Raw genomic sequence first — 17,760 nt, forward strand, 5'->3', positions numbered from 1 at the left:
GTTACAGCTATAGATTTATATGTCAGAGACTTCAGCAAAAAAAGAAGTTGTGGGTTAAAAGCTTGTATCATTTTTATTGCATAACCCAGAATGACATCTAAAGGATGTGACTTGTTGTCACATGGTGTATTTCTGATTGTTTACCCTATCAAATCAATGTATATGTACAGAAGGTAAGATATTTACAGCTCATTACCAGTTATTAAAACTTTAATAAAACTAAAAATAATAAAATATTGCCAAAACTACCTTAAACACAGTACAAGTGCCTTTATGTTTGCCAGAATGTTAAGTAATAAAACAGACCTTAATTTACCCCTTTAATGATTGCTTTTGTTGTTTAACTTACAAAACAACCTGTGGGTCCAGTCCCTTCTGTCTGAATACCCAAAAAAGTCAAATATCGGCTTTTACAAGTGTCAGACTTTTTGAGGGGGCAGTCATTACTATTTTATTAAAGTTTATTTAACCAGGGGGGAAAAATCCCATTGAGATTAAAAACCTTGTTTTCACCCCTTGGCAAGAGGCAGCAAAGTTACATACTAAACAGAAATACATAAAATTAAGAGACAGGTACATAAAACAACAGATCAAGTAAAAGAATGGCAGATGATTGTCACACCTTGCTGCTTTGGGTGGTGAACCATATTTGTATAAAAACCATTAAGCAGGAATATAAAATTACAAATGAAACACCGTGGTAGAAAAGCTCTTCAGAGTATAATATTCAGGAAAAAAAATGAGAGTTGGCCCAAGTTTAACATTGTACTGAGCAGGATTAGGGCCACTGAAAAAAGTTTACTGATTTTTACATTTTATTTCAGTATAATATGAGAGAAAAGTCAGAATTCTGACTTTAATCTCAGAATTCTGACTCTTTTCCTCAGAATTCTGACTTTAATCTCAGAATCCTGACTTTAATCTCAGAATTCTGACAGCTAACAAACATGTTACCATCAAGCCGTAGTGATGTCTGTTTTAGGGACTAAACTAGCTTTCTTGTTTTAATCACCTTCTGCTCCTCCGTTACTGAAATAGCATCACCAGGGACCCCTTGGTTTAAGATCCAAAATTCTTAGACTGAATCCGAATTCTGAGAAAAAAAAGCACGAATTCTGAAATTAAAGTCAGAATTCTGACTTTTTTCCCATATTATACTGAAATAATAGTTAAAAATCCGGGTTTTTTCCGGTGGCTCTTCCGTTACATTGCGATAATTTGTTTATGTTTTTCTTTTTGGGGGGGATTTTATTTTATTTTATTAATTTTATTTATTTATTTGTTATTTTGCTCGCTCAGGGCGTTAACATGAGCAGCATTAGGACCATGAAGAAGAGCAAAGATTCAACCGACAGGCAGAAGGGAGGTCTCACTACGGATACCTCTTGTTCAAAGTTCCTGACTATTACATTTGTTCCCACAGAGAACTATAGCGGGAATATATTCATTAATACTTACATATATATATTTATACAAGTACAAACGCAACAGCTAGGTTAGTGACGTGTCTGCTCGTTTCTGCTTCTCGTTCTAATTTGGACTTCCTGAAAAAACACCTGCGGGATTCAGGTAACTGCCCGATGAAGAGGGAAGTCCTTGGGCAGTGAGCGGTGAAAAGGTAAGGCCTTTTCTACACCTTTAAACCTGGACAGCTTCGGACTTTACTTATGTTTTAAGGCACCACCGCGTTGTTAAAGAGTCACTCAATTAGTTTGGTGTCTGTAAACAGAAGAACTGAGATGTTCTCGAGCCTGTCAGACAAGGTGGGTCAGCTTGTGGTCCCTTCCTACTTTACTAAAACAGGTAGAGGAGCGCTTTATAAAGGGACAGGGATCACTAACTTTAGGACCTTTACCGTCTCATTTGTGGAGAGATGTTTTGTTTTGTTTTTGTTTTTACTCTTAAAAGCAGAAAGTCAGTTAAAACTTTATTGCAGCAGAGGCAGTTTTTTTTAAGGCTGGAAATGTACTAATATGGAGCAGGTGACGCCCATGCACGCTGTCAGACAGGCCTGGAACAAGCAACCGGGAACTAGTTAATGCCAGACAGACACAGCTGGGCTCCTTTCGTTCAAACTAGACCAAATGTTATCACAATTTACAATGCATGGAAGAGCATTAGGGCCACTGATTTTTTTTTTTTTTAATTATCTGATTTTTAACTTTTATTCCAGTATAATATGAGAAAAAAAGTCAGCATTCTGACTTTAATCTCAGAATTCTGACTTTAATCTCAGAATTCTGACTTTAATCTCGGAATTCTGACTTTAATTTAAAAATTCTAATTTAAATCTCAGAATTCTGACGGAATTCTGACAACTAACAAACATGTTAGCATCAAGCTGTAGCCATGTGTATTTTAGAGACTAAACTAGCTCTCTTGTTTTAATCACCTTCTACTCTTCCATTAATGAAATCGCATCACCAGGGACCCCTCGGGCATGAAAAAAGTCACCTAATTTCGTCATTTTCCACCAATGTGTTACTGGCCCTCCCAAACAACTCATATCTTTGTCAGTGAAGCTGAGGGCTCCCACATCTCTTCCTTAATGGTGCCCATCTACATTAAGATCCAAATTTCTGAGATTAAAGTCAGAATTTTTATTTTTTCTGTGGCTCTAATCCTTTTCTGTTTTAATTGATTAATGATGTATTTAAAAATACAAAGTCAAAACTTGATTTATTTAGGAAGACACTACCTGGTAAATTGAGTAAAGTGTGTTAGAACGCCCACACAACAAACTGAGTTATTGCGCCACTGATGTTCTTTGGGTTTTGTTTTAAGGAAATGAATGTCAGTTAATGTAAATCATCTTCATTTGTCAGATAAAAAAAATATAATTTATTAATTGAAGATGTTCTGCAAAACCCTGTCTCCATTATAAGGCTCGGGCACATGACGTTACACGTTGCGCGGCAGCCATATTGATAGCTGGTCAGCCCACTGTTTACACTTTGACTTCGCGCCTGTAAGGACTAGCTTTCTTCTGCTAGTAGTTTGCTTAGTTTTTTGCCGTTTCATTTTACCTCTGCTGTCGTTATGGTCGCCCGTTGCTGTGTCGTAGGGTGTAGTAGCGCAAGCTGTGACTGGACGGGGAAAAAAATCCCAAATGGATTGTCTTTTTACCGTTTTCCAACCTGGAAGCGTCTCAATGGAAAACAAATGTCCTCCATAACAAAGAGTCGCCGGCTAGCATGGGTCGCTGCTGTAAGACGGCCAAATATAACTTTCAACTCAATCCCTGTGTCCATGAGAGTGTGTTCCCGGCATTTTCATTCTGGTAAGTTACAGAACATACTGTTTTTATTCATGTATCATTTCAAGTTAACCGTTGTTGGCTGATCTGTAGCATGTAGCATGAGCTGAAGTAGGGTTGTGTTCCAGAGGGTTAGCCAGGTCCACTGAAACACAAAACAGTTGTCCTACTCTGTTTATTTTGTCATTAATAGTTTATAATAGGGTTAATAGTTTTGGTTGTTTCACCAGGAAAGCCAGTAGATACATTTTTGATGTTTTACGTTAGTGCCAGCACCTAGTCTTATCACCACAACAAACACCACACCATGTTGAGACGGTAGCTTACCTTGGCTCTGATGACTGTGTTCTCATTCGGCTTGATAACTTCCATGTCATGAACTTTTCCATCTGTCAGCTGTTTGTAAGCCTCTAGCGACTTGTAGCAGCGAAACTCTTCATGTGTGTAGGCACTGACGCCACACACTAGATACGAAAATACGTCCTCCCTCGCAACGGCGGTAGAAATTCTTCCCCAACGCACCACTCCTTGCTTTCTACTTCATAGGGATCAAGTCCGTTTATGAAGCCCATCTTTTGCAGATAACGGTCCCTGGCTTCCCTCTGCAGTGTGTCTCGGTATATTCCGCATCCTTTCTTCGCTTTTAACATCGCTGTTTACTCGTCTTTCTGCTCTGTCTCTATGCTGTTTTAGGTCTTTGTTTACCGTAGCAACTAGCTACCAATATGGCGGCGTACCCAGAATGCAACGCGCTGTGCCCGAGCCTTATTAGGCTGAATAATAACCCCATCAGAACTTATTGAATATTAGTTTCAGTTTTTATTACTTTTTAAACTTTATTATCAAAAGCAGTTTTTTTCTTTGCCTGTTAACAGTCAAAATCCAAATGCATGTATACCTCCGACAGATTAACCCTTTATTGGACATATTACCCTTTTTGATCACTTGCATTCCCCTTACAAATGGAGCCCCCCCAGGCCCTCGTTGAGGTCTAGAAACACAAGATCTATTTCAAGCCATTCAGCAAAGATATTGCTACATGGCTGTATATCTTATTTTGGCATTTGACCAATTAGATGAGCCCTTGGATTACCTACTGTAAATTAAGTCTAAAAAGGTAAAACGCTAAATGAAAAGTTAAAAAGTTAATAAGCATAGTTAACAATTATATTTAGGTTTATAATCTAAAAAGATGTAATTGCCAGTATAAGCATTAATGCCTCTAAGGTCATGTTGGACCAAAGAATGTGTTTCTTTCACTCGCAGTGTTTTTCATGAATTTCTTATAGAAGCACTTTTGTTATTTTTCTTAATATATTCTGGCAAGTTGGAGTTTCTTGTTTGGGGCTGGGTATTTTCGCCAAAGTCCTGAATCGAATCGATTTTGATTCATACGGTTCTAAATCGATTCATTTCGATTCGATCTGTTTTTACAATAATGAAAGTGGTTCAACAGTTTTTTAAAATACTCATGTATTTTGTTTTTTCCTGTCACATTAAACACAAAGTGCACACTTGTAAATCAGACAGTTTAAACATGATATGTGACACTAACTGGCTCAAAAGTGCAAACTTATTTGTGAAAAGTGAAAAAGTGAAGCTTCACTAGAGCAAGCACATGGGACACAACAGAAATCCATGAGCTGCATTATCTCCACCGTACAAACCATATTTGAAGCGTTGTCTTTAACAACTACAGGGTGTTTGCTGGTCAGCCCCCATTTGTTAATGTCTTCAGTCAACCTATTGGGTATTTTTGCAGCTGTCTGGCTTGATGTAATCTTGAGTGCATCTTTCCTGCTTATTTGAATATTAACGTCACGCGGGTCACTATAAAATGAATCGATCTCATTCCCTAGACATCGATTTTCCAAAAATGTAAAGGAATCTATTCAAAATCGTTTTTTTTTTTTTTTTTTTACCCAGCCCTATTCTTGTTATTACATTGACATTTCTGCCATCAAAATGTTACAAAGGTAATAAGGTCTTGTCCTCGATTCCAATAACACTATTGGCTAGAAATGTAGATTTTCAAAGTATTTCACTGAGTGTCATATAAAGGATTAAGGTTTAAGGTAATTTTCCTGCCCTGAATGTGTTGATGGAGCTAAAAATAAAATAGAACTTGGGTTATAACAGTTTCAGGAAAACCGAATTTTTTGTTTTTAATTCAACAATAATGCTCCTATATATTATATTTTTTGAGATCCCCATCTCTTACTTTCAATACAATGCTTGTGGTTGAATGGAAGTAATTCTAAATCCAAATCAGCACAGTGCGCAAATAATGCTGGGTTTGACTGTGTCACCAAAATATTGCCACAGCTTCTCATCACCCAGTCATTTGATTTTATTTCGAAAATAATTTTTAAAAGAATCCTGTCATGTAAAACAATGACAAATATACTGGATTTCACTTTTTGTTAATTTAGTATCTTATAAAAATAAGTGGTCATAAACTATATAGCTCTTAATTATAAATTATGTATGATTTGCTTAAGACTTAAGACACATTTCCATTTAGTCTGATCAACACTGAGGTCAACTGATCCTTGTGAATATGTCACAATAGACCTAATTTCTAGACATGCCTGTCATTCATTTTTTCCTTTCTCATTCATATGCATTACTGCAGTTATGCTTTACAGTCTATTTAAAACCTAATAGTAAAACAAATAATTTGGTTAAATGTTTCTAGTGTTGCTTTATCATAGCTTAATGGTATATCAATACTGTGCATAACATTCTGTGTCTTATATCAAATATGTTTTTCACATGGAATTTAACAATGTATTTTTTAAATTTGCTTATTAAGAAAACGTTCAAAGTAATTGTTAGAATTGTTGTAAGGAGAAAAATTATTTCTCTGTGCGCCCCACAGATGTGTCCCCCCTTTTTTCCCCACACTGATGTAATGCAGACGAACTATATTAGCACATGAAAAAAGACATATCTTCAATGTTGACAACTTTAGATGGAGTTGTTTTTTTTATTTTACAAAAAAGTATTAAATCTTTCATATTGATTAGATATTTTGTATATTGTTAAAAATATTGTTTTGTTTTTTTATGTTTTTCATAAAAATTTTAAGACAAAAAATCCCCTTACCAACACATAAATTAATCAAGGAATCTGTATATATATTTTTAAAAGACTTTCATTATGCCTTTTACGGTGATAATCAGTGCCTGCAGGTTAATCTTTAATTAGGAATTAAGAGAATTAATTTGGCTGTCATAATTTTACTAACTTTATCTACATTTTTTCCCATATTTATTTACATCATTAAGTTCTCTTTAGAATTGTAACTTTGGAGTACTGTGATTAAAAAAATTATCCTGTAGCCGCAGTTCCTGCAGTTTGGAGTGCTCAGACCTTTACAATACAAAGAACCATTTTTGCATTCAGAATTTTAGCGCCATACCTATTATGAGCTTTTAGCAAAAAAAGAAAAAATGTATATACAATGGATAAATATTTGCTATTGTCATTTAATTTTATTATATTTTAAGGTCTGAAAATAAAGAAAAACTAAAATCTTGCAAACAAAGGATTGTAATATTTTCTCTATAAGATGATTATATTGCAATTATTCCATTAAATACTTTATCTGTTTTAAATAGTCATTAAAATCCATTGAGGAAGGTCTGGAGAGTTACCTGTGGTTCTGGGACTGCCCGTTGCAGACCCATGCCTGCTTTTAATAACATACCAGCTGTTACACATTAATTACAGCTAGTAAGATTTGCTTCATTGGGGAGAAGACTCACTTTGAAGTGTTATCAGAGCCTGTCCAATGACACACCACACTCATTTTAAAACCCCTTATCTGGATGGCATTTAGATCATGTGATTAGGTATAACTTTAGAAAGAATTATCTTTAATGTCTTCTAAACAACCTTTTTTTTTGTTTCCTACAGCAGTTTGTGCTGCCAGTATGTGTTCCAGTCCAAGTATTTGTGGGGGCAACAACCGTCCAAACAGATCCAGCTCTGAAACCAGAGGTTCAGGTGCCCACTATGCCCTGTGTGCCCTGGGAGTGGGACTCATCGCCCTTGGGATCGTCATGATAGTCTGGACTGTGATACCTGAGGATGCATTGTCAGGTTCTACAAATTCCACTTCCTTAGGTACTAAGCCTGATGATGATGAAGAAGAAGACAACACAGATCGCAGCAAATCCTCATCGGTGGCATTGGTGCTCGTTGGAGTTGGGATTGTCATGCTGCTGTTGTCTATATGCCTTGGTTTGAGGAGTAAGAGGAGAGCTCGAAACCAAAACCAGTCAGCGACAACAGGAGAAGGTTTCATGGACCACGTCGCAGGAGTGGAACAGCCGTAAGTGAAGACTCTGCACAGATGTCTCATTATATGCTTGTGATATCTAGTGTTATACATACTATTCACTTCTATATCGTTTGATTTTAGCTCCCCCTGCTTCACCAAATGTTGATAATGTAATTGGGCAAGAAGTCTATATATATGATGGAGTATTAGGGCCAGGCTAGAGATTTTTTTTTTCTATTTTGAGAATAAAGTCATAAAAAAATGAGAATAAAGTCTTAAAAAAAACGAGAATAAATTAGTAATTTTAAGAGAATAAAGCCCTAAAATTATGAGAAAAAGTTGTTTTATGACAACTCTTAAGGCTGATTTATACTTTGAAACTAGGTCATCTACGTAAGGTGTCGCAGTGAACGCAGAGACGTGCCCGCCCCCTCCGCAGACACTCTGCTGCACCTCTCCCAAATTGTAGGTGACCGCAGACAGGAGGCCTCTGATCGGTCAAATCTACATCAGCTCTACTCTTGCGTATCTCCTTTTTGGTACCTTACCGACTTGTTTTGTTTGTATGACCGCAATTGCGGAAAACGACTTATGAAGTTGGACTAGCTAGAAGAGCGATGTGCGCGAAAATGCTGGGACCCTTTTTCCACCTGGCTCCCCGCTCTTCATCGCCCTCATGTCCCTCTGTTGTTGGACAAACTTGCCCTAATTTTCTTCACTGCCCTTGGCCGTATCTAGACCCACAGCTAGTTTGTGATTTTCCCCTTTTGCGTTGTGGTGTGGAACAGAGATGGGAAGTAATGAAGTAAAAATACTTCGTTACTGTACTCAAGTAGATTTTTCTGATATTTTTACTTTACTTTACTACTTATTTTTATGGCGACTTTTTACTTCTACTCCTTACATTTTTACACAAATATCTGTACTTTCTACTCCTTACATTTAAAAAAATTGGCTCGTTACTTTAGTTTTGAATCATTTCAATGGAGTTACCGTTATTATTTTTCATGTCATCAACACCAAATTCAATCTAATTGGATGGGAATCTACGTTGCATTTGACGCACCACTACAAGATTAATCGACAGATTCGGCGGTATTCATTCGCGGCAAATCATTGCAGCTTGGTGGCGGTGGCGTTAGCATAGTAGTATGGACGACGAGATGATTGAAAATTAACACAACGGAGATCTAGTCCTATTGGCAGACATCCATTTAAAATGTAGGCAACGTAAAGAAGTTTAATTAGTACTTCCACTTTTACCAGAGTATTTTTTAACACAAGTATCTGTACTTTTACTCAAGTACGGAAAGTGAGTACTTTTGCCATCTCTGATGTGGAATAAAATAGCGCAGACCACGCTTCGATATTGAGCATAAATCAAAACTGTCTGCGTCATACCTGCAACTAGCTCACTGCGACACACTGCTGCAGGAGTATAACCAGCCCTTTACAAGAAGCTTTTCTTCACTAAAATGAGGAATTTCCAGCATTATGTGAAGTTATACCTTAGCTCTGGTTTGACAAATAAGATAATCTTTTTTGCACACCAGCATCAAATTGGGTAGTATGTCAAAGTGGACACAAGCTGCTGTTTGGTGGCGCCGGTCGGAGCGTAAAGCTTAATTCTCGTAATGGTACGACACATTGTTACAATATTCTTAAAATTAAAAAATGAAAAAAATAAAAAATCTCTAACCTGGGCCTAATTCTCGTCGTATGTATATGTGCAAATAAAAAAAAATATAATGATAATAAAAATATATATACATATATATATTATCTCCACTTGAAGTTGGCCTTTGATTTTACCAATTTAATATTAAGTTTCGCTTAATTTCACAGCGGGGGACGGAGCGACTGAACCCGATCCAGTGTCGGCATACTTTTCAATAGCAATAGCTACACTCGAAACTTAGATAGTTCAAGACAAATTAGCAGCAATCACATTAAGCCCAAGTTTTATCCAAAGTGGTCTACACCTTTAGTCCTACTTTCGTGCAGATTTGTGTGGGTAAAACGTTTGTTTCTGCTGGCTTGGTTTATAATTATTTCTAATCTTGTTCATGATGTCACAATCTGACCAGAGGTTAGTGCTGCACTCATTTCCAAATATACAATTATTGTATAATATATGACATTCTTGTGCTGTCACTGAATATAACAGTTAACCTTATTTATTGGATGGAATGATTGTTCACAAGACTTAGAAGTTCATCAGCCTCCTGGATCCTTCAATTTGGATCTGCAATTACCCTTGGCAACCCCATAGCATTTCCTGTCAAAATCGCTTCACAATAGGGGAAATTTAATGTTGCATTTCATATAGGGGAAAAGTAAAATTACACACTGCTGATAATTTTTTCTTGACGCATAAATTCTGAATCGACTTGGGAAGATCACAAATTATTGAAAAATCTGAAAAAGTAGTTGACTTTGGTTCATCCAGAGCCGGTCCGGATAAAGGTTGCATTCAGGGGTACTTCCTTGTATATACACTATATTGCCAAAAGTATTTGCTCACCTGCCTTGACTCACATATGAGCTTAAGTGACATCCCGTTCCTAATCCATAGGGTTCAATATGACGTCGGTCCACCCTTTGCAGCTAGAACAGCTTCAACTCTTCTGGGAAGGCTGTCCACAAGGTTTAGGAGTGTGTTTATGGGAATTTTTGACCATTCTTCCAGAAGCGCATTTGTGGGGTCGCACACTGATGTTGGACGAGAAGGCCTGGCTCTCAGTCTCCGCTCTAATTCATCCCAAAGGTGTTCTATCGGGTTGAGGTCAGGACTCTGTGCAGGCCAGTCAAGTTCATCCACACCAGACTCTGTCATCCATGTCTTTATGGACCTTGCTTTGTGCACTGGTGCACAGTCATGTTGGAAGAGGAAGGGGCCAGCTCCAAACTGTTCCCACAAAGTTGGGAGCATGAATTGTCCAAAATGTCTTGGGATGCTGAAGCATTCAGAGTTCCTTTCACTGGAACTAAGGGGCCAAGCCCAGCTCCTGAAAAACAACCCCACACCATAATCCCCCCTCCAACAAACTTTACACTTGGCACAATGCAGTCAGACAAGTACCGTTCTCCTGGCAACCGCCAAACCCAGACCCGTCCATCAGATTGCCAGATGGAGAAGCGCGATTCGTCACTCCAGAGAACGCGTCTCCACTGCTCTAGAGTCCAGTGGCGGCGTGCTTTACACCACCGCATCCGACGCTTTGCATTGCACTTGGTGATGTATGGCTTGGATGCAGCTGCTCGACCATGGAAACCCATTCCATGAAGCTCTCTGCGCACTGTTCTTGAGCTAATCTGAAGGCCACATGAAGTTTGGAGGTCTGTAGTGATTGACTCTGCAGAAAGTTGGCGACCTCTTCGCACTATGCGCGTCAGCATCCGCTGACCCCGCTCCGTCAGTTTACGTGGCCTACCACTTCGTGGCTGAGTTGCTGTCGTTCCCAAACACTTCCATTTTCTTATAATACAGCTGACAGTTGACTGTGGAATATTTAGGAGCGAGGAAATTTCACGACTGGATTTGTTGCACAGGTGGCATCCTATCACAGTTCCACGCTGGAATTCACTGAGCTCCTGAGAGCGACCCATTCTTTCACAAATGTTTGTAAAAACAGTCTGCATGCCTAGGTGCTTGAATTTATACACCTGTGGCCATGGAAGTGATTGAAACACCTGATTCCAATAATTTGGATGGGTGAGCAAATACTTTTGGCAATATAGTGTAGCTAGACAAAGAGGACCAATGCTGGGGAAAGGCAGCGACAGGCCAGGGACTGTGCTAGAAATAAGGGAGGGCAATGAACAGTTACTCTAGGGCCAAATTAAGTCGTCTTTTGTGAAAGCCACATAAAAATCTGTTAAAATCATTCCTTATCTCAACCTTTGTCAGCATTTTCTATGTATTCATTCTGACTAAAGAAAACCTCTGTCTATGCTGCCTTTCTTTGTCATTGACCACTCTCACCACATGGAGCTCACCAATGGCGGCTTCACCGCTCTTGCAGGTCCAGTTTATATAGGGATAATTTGAAATCCACTGCCCACTACCGCAGACACCACTTTCGGTGTGAATGCACCTTAACAGTCCATTTTGTACATGCCCACTTTTCTTCTCAACCACCTTACGTTCTGATGTCTCACCCATTGTTTTAATGGGTGGTCAGCAATCCTTCCTGGTCTGTTTTCATGCGTAAGATGAGAGAGCCAATAGATTGAGAGATATCAGCTTACACTGTGGGATACGGCACACTTGCCTTTGTCCCCTTTATAAAAAAAATTTGCTTAAATGAAAATTTGTAGCCTATAATATAAGAAAATGTGCTTTTTCATGGTCAAATAAATGGTAGAAAAAATAATTTGGCACACCTGGACACACATTTGTCACAATGAACCAAAGGAAACCATTTTTTCATAAAGACCTATAGCATCAACATACCTGTTCTTTTGACATAAAGTTTCCCACGTTGTCATTACCAGGAGCAACAAGTGTAGTAAACTAAACCTGTATCCTGCCAAACCAGCTGTATTTTAAAAAATTGCTTTTTTTCATTTTCAGAAAAAAAATATATATGTCAGTGTTTTACCTGTCAATGCTTCAAGTTGTGTAACAGTTAATTGAGATATTTATCTTCAAAAATTTGAAGGCATGCACTTTAAAATGCATCCACTAACAAACTTGTGGGATGCGAGATGTATTTCAATATGCGATACATTGTGGATTATCTCCAACTTTTGTGCACAAACTAAAATCAGTTGAATGATAAGCGGGCTATGTTTACTGGTATCAATTTAGAGCATGCCCACAATGATATGTCAATGTTCTTTATCCTTTCCGAATATGTGTTTGGATCCTTAATATCATTGTTTTCTGTCCAAATCAAGATCTCTCAAGCTCTTGAGTGTTCAGAAAAAGCCCAGAAACCGCTTAAAATTGAGGCCTAAATTAGAAGGTGCTGAAATACCAGTTCAGTAAAGTGATGCTCCTTTTTATATCACTATTTCTACAGGAATTTTTACTCACCTGACAAATATTCAGTCAGTTTCCCTGCCATGTTATGGCTGTCATTATAGCATGACACTGGTCTAAATAATGCGTCAAACTGGTATTGCTTGATTAAACATCTGGGATTGGAACTTTGGTGTCTCGTTTACTGTATTTTTCAAATTATGCTCGAAAAAAAAAAGTATAATTACAACCCTTGAATTGCTTTTACCTGCTTTTGACTTCAAAGTATATCTACATTTTAATCACTTGGGGAGAATGTTCTTGTCTAACAAACGCTGTTTCTGTAGTAAGCAGTGCAGCAGCTTTAAGTTTGTACATTGTTGTTGTCCATGTGTACAGCACTGGTTCACGGTGAAATTACTCTGGTAATCTTCACATACTATCTGAAAATAATGGAAAAAGGCCTCTGATCTCTAAAAGAAAATGTAAGACTTTCTATACGGATTAAAGAAGCATAGAGGCTAGGTTCTGGATTCTTGGTAGTAAAACAGAGGAAAAAAGAATTGAGTCACCCTTGCTTTCAAAAATCAATGGTTATGCAATCAAGCACTCACTTCTGTGTGCATCATCATATTAAAACAGTAAACTGAAAAAGTCACACGGAATGCTGCTTTTGATGAAAGTAGTGTTTGTTATCAAGATAATCATGTAAAAGGTTAGGTTGATATCAGTTCTTAAATTAATCTCTGCAGTAATTTTGTTGCCATTATTTTTTTAAAAAGTCCAGTAAAACCAGAGGTGAGATCTAGCAAATGTTTTCATGAAGTACGTTTAAACTGTGATGTTTGTAAATGAGTAATGTTGGCTGTTTATTGATCTGTTTATTCTTATAGACCTCTCTGATTGAGGCTCACCTATGTCATCCTTTTCTAGGACTGTAGACCCAGAGGCGTATAACGTGCCAAGTTATGAGGAGGTTGTTGCCAGTGGCAACTACCCCGTTCGCCAGAGCAACCTGAGGCAGAGCACCTCACAGCTACCGTCCTATGAGGACATCCTTGCAGCTGTAGAAAATGAGGGATCACAGCCTGCTAACAACTCCACGGAGAACAGCCCTCTGAATGACCAAGCCCCAGCTGGTGCTCAGCCCCCTGCAGAGCCCTCCAGCCTCACATCACAACCCAGCCTGCCGACACGCAGCGCCAGCCGGGCCAGCCGACTGCTGAAGCCCCTCAGAGTAAGACGGATAAAGTCAGACAAACTGCACCTGAAAGACTTTCGCCTCCAGATCCGCACCCCCACACAGAACCCAGTGACCATTGAACCCATCACTCCACCCCCAGGGTACGAGAACAAGCTGCCTGAATTACAGTAATGGCTCATTCTTCTTTCCCGTTTGGTCAATGGCTGATTAAAATCTATGAAATTTTCTAATGGATTTAGAGGACTGCTGGTAATATTTCTGAGAGCCTGTAAGAGCTCCATGAAGTAGGTAGATGTGCCAGTTGAGCAGGATGATGGAGGCAGAGGCACTCCGGAAATGAAAAAGTTTCTGACAGACCTCTTTATCCACAAAGCTCCCGATTGGCTAATATTTAACACCTCTGACCAAAGGTAACCATTTTTTAAATGTAACTTGTGTCAAGTAGAGGACCGCATTTCAGTTTTATTTATTATTTGAATAAAATGCCTCTAAACACAATATGTTGTTGCTCTGTTATGTCAAATGAAACTGTATGTTTTGATCCAGTCAGAAATTTAAAATCAGTTATCAGGTAGATGTTTGGTTTGAGATATAAAACAACTGTGACAAAAATGTGAGTATGGAGATTTAGTTAGTACGGTGATAACTCTTAATCTTTTTATCTAAAAGAACTTAGTAAAAATGTTGTCATTCATATAGACATTAGAAGAGGGAAAAGCTTTAATTTTAAACTTGTGTAAGTAATACAGGTTGAGACATTTTTTTAATATATATATATATAAATGTTTTAAACCTTAAAGTATGTATAACTGTTTTAAATATTTTTAAGAAATGGTGGCAAATAAAAAGATTTGTTTCTGTTAGGTTTTCTGTAAATGTATGTTGCAGATGGTAGTAATACCTTTTTAATGCTTAACTATTGTACTTTTAAGTCTACTTTTTTCATAATTTGCATGGTGTACCTGTAAACTGTGTATATATATCTATAAAATACAAATTCTGTTTCACTTTTGCGTAGTAAAATTAACTCTCAAAACTTTAGTTTTTTCATTATAATTTTTTTTTCTCCTTCCATATAAAATGTTTTAGTTTACTTCACTTTAGATTATTTTGGTAACTTTGCCGCCCTCTAGTGGTAAGAATGTTATTCTCACTGTGATGTGGCTACATTCTAATGTGAAAGCGCATTGTGAAATGTCAAATTTTTCTTTTATAATCTTTTTTTAACAGTGACCTACATTAAAAGGTTGAAGGTTTTGTTAGATTTTTTTATTTAGTTATCTTGTGTTGCTCCAACATTGAGGAATGTTTCCTGCAGCTGGTTTAGTTTTTTTGTGAAATATCACTGTCTCAATTCTTTTGTAAACTTTTTTTTTTTTTTTTTTTTTTTTTTTTTTTTTTTTTACTGGCACTAACACCTAACATTGTTGGAATATGTGCTCTTTTTTTCCCCCTTACACTTACCAGAAAGTTTATTTTTGGTCTCATCTAACCAGAGTTTCTTCTTCGACATGTTTGCCATCTCTCCTAAACTGCTTTTAAGCAACTCCTAACTTTACTGTTTTTGTCTTGCCACACCATGGTGTCTTTTGGCTGCTTCTCTGATTGATAAATTATTTCTTTAATCTGCTGGCTTAGGTAATCATTTCTTGCTAAATTTGTAATTTTGTTTTATACTTTCCAGTTTCAGTTGATAGATTAAGGAGTGCCTTATTCAACGCTTTTGACATAATTCATCTGCTTTAGACTTTCTCACATTGAGATGAAATTACTCAAAAGTGTTTACTAATCTAAATATTAAGTGCATTTTGAAGGTAGCCATCTGGACTTAATAAATGTGTAAAATGTGAGTTTTGCAAAGCCTGAATAAGTGTTCGTGACACTTCTTTACATTTGTATAAAAAAAAAAAGGTTAATTAATTGAATTGTGTGTATATATGGATATCCCATAGTCATCCTAATGAATCTAGATGTTATTGAAAATTTCTTTTAAGTTGACATATTAGTTTTAAGCTTTGTTTCTGGTATTTACAATATTTGGTTTACAGTAAATAAAAATTTAGCATTAAAATTCTTAGGAATGTAGAATAATGTATCAGATTTATAAAATAAAATTTCTAATAAAGAACTGCAGTTTTAAATAAAGGCTTAATATTTTTCTAAAAGATTAATCAGACTATGAATTTCAAGGATGGAATATTAATACTATTTGCTATATATATATATATATATATATATATGCACAGCATGTATAATTATATAATAAACAACATGAAGATTATATATATATATTTTATATATATATATATATATATATATATATATATATATATATATATATATATATATATATATATATATATAATATAGATATCTTCAGTAGTTTATTCCATTCTTATTTCTCTAATTGAAAGACTTGCTTGTCCGGTCTTCATAAATGTTATTGTGGTATTTAACAGTAAACATAATGAATTATTTGTTGTTATATTGGTGAATCAGGTTGCACAGACGTAAAGTTTGAAGCACCTTTAATTAAGGAAAGATGATAGTTCGCTTCCAAACTTAAGATCTTTCTACAAGGAGTTCGGTTGTCAGTTCTTCCCCCCCAGAGTCCACCATCATGACTGTAGCATATCTAAATTGCTTGCATCCCTCTGTATTTTCCTGCAATGGACTAGCACCGTGCACCAGGCCATTCATCCAAAGATCTTGGAAGACGGGAACCAATCCCTGTAACCATGACGCACACTGGCAAGAGGAAAGATAAAGGTTGCAAATCATCCAAAAACTTTGACCTCTAGATCAGACCGGAAGTTCTGTTTGAACTACTTTTTTTTTTTTTTTTGCTTTGTTACTTCTACAGAAAAAGTTATACAAAACATATAAAAACAGAAAACGGAATGTAATGTCTGCAATTTATTTTCAGGGAAAATTACCCTGTTGCCAAATCTCATTTACATAGGAAGTCTTTTTATGAGTAGGTTTTAGTTTAAATCCAAGTTATAAAAAACATAAAAACAGTTAAACAAATCATGGGGGGGGGGGACGCACTCATCTATGGAACTTTAGTGTTAAAAAATCCCTTAGCAAAAAGTAATATACTTGAAGTAAATTCTTTTAAGAATACTTAAGTATAAGTTTAGAAAGTATAACAATGTACTTTTAGTGTACTTGAAGTATTACTAAAGTAATACTTCTTCGAACTACATTGGGACATTTTTAAGTTTACTAAGGTATACTTTAAGTATACTTTAGTAAACAATGAAGTAAACAATAGTATAGTACACTTGACTATACTATTGTTAAGTATATGAAATATAGTTTAGAATAAGTAAACTCTAAGTACAGTGCCTGATTTTAAGAATGAAATTAGTGCACCTTTAATTATACTTATAAACTTCTTTTTGCTAAGGGATGTTAATATTTACATTTGTGTAAACGCGCATAATCAAATAATGGTAAACCAAATATTTTTATTTATTTCACTTATAAACAGACAGAAAGCGTGGAAGGTTATGCAACAGATGACTAGGGGTTATAATTATTAATAATAAAGTGTTTAGTTTGTGTTACACATGCAGACTCCGCTTCATTTCCAGGAGCTCCACCCTCGCCCTGGTTTAGTTTGCTTCTTTTTTTTTTTTCTGCGTGCAGCTGCCATGGAGCAGGGGGAGGAACAGCTGGCTGAGGGAAGAGCCAGCCCGGGGAGTCAGTCACATTCCTGGCTGGGATTCAATGACTGAACCAGACACAAACAAACAGAGAGAGAGAGAGAGAGAGAGACTCGCACACTGGCTGGCTGAGCTGGGAGACAGACTGAGAGTTCGCCAGACTGAGCAGACCAGCTTATTTCGGAGCGCGTAAAACCGCAGGGTCTCTGAAACAGACTAAACCCGCTGATTGAACCACTTCTCCTTCACCACTTCATTTGTGAGTTTGGTTTTTGTTTTTTCTGGAACTACCGTCAGCTTTCTGTTTCCTGAATGGACGCGCTTCGGAAGCTTGCCCTCCGACATGGAAATGCGCTTTAGCCAGCTTGTTGCCGG

At 37.0% G+C, this 17,760-nt stretch overlaps 1 protein-coding gene across 2 annotated transcripts; it reads left to right on the forward strand.

Annotated features, from left to right (window-relative positions):
• The first annotated feature begins 1,352 nt into the window (after positions 1-1,352).
• Positions 1,353-15,343, forward strand: tmem51b (transmembrane protein 51b). 2 transcript variants are annotated; one of them, XM_038269415.1, is made up of 3 exons: positions 1,353-1,618; positions 7,178-7,595; positions 13,444-13,885. In XM_038269415.1, exons 2-3 carry the CDS (start codon positions 7,195-7,197, stop codon positions 13,883-13,885), a joined length of 843 nt encoding a protein of 280 aa, XP_038125343.1. In that variant the 5' UTR covers positions 1,353-1,618; positions 7,178-7,194. The 2 variants fall into 2 exon arrangements, with proteins under 2 accessions (XP_038125343.1, XP_038125344.1); XM_038269416.1 differs by lacking the exon at positions 1,353-1,618 and having other exon boundaries at positions 7,195-7,595; positions 13,444-15,343.
• Positions 15,344-17,760: the final 2,417 nt, after the last annotated feature.

Source organism: Cyprinodon tularosa, unplaced genomic scaffold, assembly GCF_016077235.1.
Source record: "Cyprinodon tularosa strain WSP-4 unplaced genomic scaffold, ASM1607723v1 ctg729, whole genome shotgun sequence".
NCBI classification, from domain to species: Eukaryota; Metazoa; Chordata; class Actinopteri; order Cyprinodontiformes; family Cyprinodontidae; genus Cyprinodon; species Cyprinodon tularosa.

Coding starts and splice junctions, on each gene's coding strand:
- tmem51b (XM_038269415.1), top strand. CDS start 7,195: ATGTGTTCCAGTCCAAGTATTTGTGGGGGCAACAACCGTCCAAACAGA. Junction 7,596..13,443: donor GTCGCAGGAGTGGAACAGCC/GTAAGTGAAGAC, acceptor ATCCTTTTCTAG/GACTGTAGACCCAGAGGCGT.